This window comes from Callospermophilus lateralis, chromosome 8 (assembly GCF_048772815.1).
Source record: "Callospermophilus lateralis isolate mCalLat2 chromosome 8, mCalLat2.hap1, whole genome shotgun sequence".
In the NCBI taxonomy this organism is placed as follows: domain Eukaryota; kingdom Metazoa; phylum Chordata; class Mammalia; order Rodentia; family Sciuridae; genus Callospermophilus; species Callospermophilus lateralis.
Window position 1 is genome coordinate 50579557 of NC_135312.1, and position 2147 is coordinate 50581703.

A 2147-nucleotide genomic window follows, 5' to 3' on the forward strand; every position below is an offset into this window, starting at 1 on the left:
ACACATACACACACACACACACACACACACACACACACACACTTTTTCCCCCAGTGCTGGAGATCAAATCCAAGGTCTTGTGCAAGATAAGTCAGTGAACCACAAAGCTTCATGCCCAGCCTGGTAGAAATTCTTTTTTTTTTTTTTTTTTTTTTTTTTAGTTGCCATCAATAAGAAATTTACTTGTTTAAAAAAATCCAAATGCTGGCATTGTCCAGAAAAATTTAACAGTTTTATTTATAATTGTTATAAAGTTGAACTGCTGAAACCTGTTCACTGAAACATTTTGACTTGCATTAATGCTTTACATCCCCGCATTTATATTAAAAATTCACACACAAATGAAAATGGAAAAACGGCCAATACCTGATTTCTGTCCCCTATTTTTCCACTCGCAATCATATACTTAGGTACCTTTTGACCCCATGGAAAAAAATATCTAACGTTCAGAACTACCAATAACAGGAAGAAGAGAAAAAAAAAATTTTTTTTGAGAATGAAATGTTTCCCATCATAGTGAATTCTTAAGCACGTTCTCCACGTGTGCAGCATGCTAGTTGGATGTCTTTTGGCATAATTGTTACACGTTTGGCATGGATAGCACACAGGTTGGTGTCTTCAAAAAGGCCAACCAGATAGGCCTCACTTGCCTCCTGCAAAGCACCAATAGCTGTGCTCTGGAAGCGCAGATCTGTTTTGAAGTCCTGAGCAATTTCTCGCACCAGACGCTGGAAGGGGAGTTTGCGAATCAGAAGTTCAGTGGACTTCTGATAACGTCTAATTTCACGGAGTGCCACAGTACTAGGCCTGTAACGATGAGGTTTCTTCACCCCTCCAGTAGAGGGCGCACTCTTACGATTGGCTTTTGTAGCCGGTTGTTTCCTGGGTGCTTTACCACCGGTCAATTTGCGGGCAGTCTGCTTTGTACAAGCCATGGTAGAAAGACCTCCTAACTTACCCACCTTCTCCTTCGGCTAGAGCTCAGCGAGCTAGAGGCGGTGCTGGCGTTAGAGAGCGATGGCGGGGCGGCGGCGGCTGCGAACACAATTCTAGAAATTCTTTTCTATAATTTGTTGCTAATTGGTAGGGTGGGGGAAGCAGGGGACATTGTTTTGCTTTGTTTGGCTATTTTATTCTGATTTGAGTATCAGAGTAATTTTCACCTAATAAAATGAATTTAGAAAGTGATCCCTATTTTCTATAATATTTGAGTATAAGAAATATTTCATTGTCCATACTTGTTTGACAAGTCACCAGAAATGCCATTGAGGCTGTGACAGTTATTGTTCATTATTTCAATTAATTTAATAAACATATGGCTATTTAGATTGCCTTTCCATTATTGTCCAAGTTTTAGAATTTGTCCTTTAGATCTGATTTATAAAATTTATGGGTATAAAGTTGTTTATAATATTCCCTAATTATTGTTTTATTGTTTATAAAAGTGATATAGTTTTTTATTTCTGATATTGGTTATTTGTGTTTTATTATTTTCTGTAAGTCTTGATTATCAAATTGATTAATTATTCCAAAGAACAAGCTTTCGGTTTTATAGATTTTTTTTTCACTTTATTGATTTTCTTTCATTGTTTCTTTCATTAGGGCATTAATTTTGAATATTTTTTCTTTTCTAATTTAAACATTTAAAGTTTACATTTCTAAGTACTGCTGTGGCTCCATTAAAAAAATAAACTAGCATATTATATTTTCATTACTGTTCAGTCCAAAGATTCTAAGATTCTCTGATTTTCTTTATGATTTTTTCTAATAGGTTAAAGTTTTTATTAAAAATGTATACAATTCTCTTTAATTATTTATTTTCAATTTAAATGATTTTCATGCTCAGAAAACATACTCTGTATTACTTCAGGTATGTTAAACATATTGAGAGTCCTATTATGCTTGGCATATACTTCAGTAAATGCTCCATATATACTTGCAAAGAATGCATATTCTGCTGTTGTTGGGTATAATATTCCACAATAATCAATTAGGTCAAACTGCTTGACAGTATTATCCAAATATTCTATTTCTGTGATAATTTTCGACTTTCTAATCACTCACTACTCAGAGAATAGTAATTATGGATTTATTTGTGATTATGGATTTATTTGTTTCTGATTTCACAACTTTTAAGTTTTTTTTCA

The 2147-nt window shown here is 34.1% G+C and overlaps 1 protein-coding gene across 1 annotated transcript; it reads right to left on the reverse strand.

The window, feature by feature from the left end:
* Positions 1-210: 210 nt before the first annotated feature.
* Positions 211-950, reverse strand: LOC143406104 (histone H3.3C-like). Its single transcript, XM_076864699.2, has one exon. The coding sequence runs from the start codon at positions 933-935 to the stop codon at positions 525-527; it is 411 nt and encodes a 136-aa protein (XP_076720814.2). The 5' UTR covers positions 936-950; the 3' UTR covers positions 211-524.
* Positions 951-2147: the final 1197 nt, after the last annotated feature.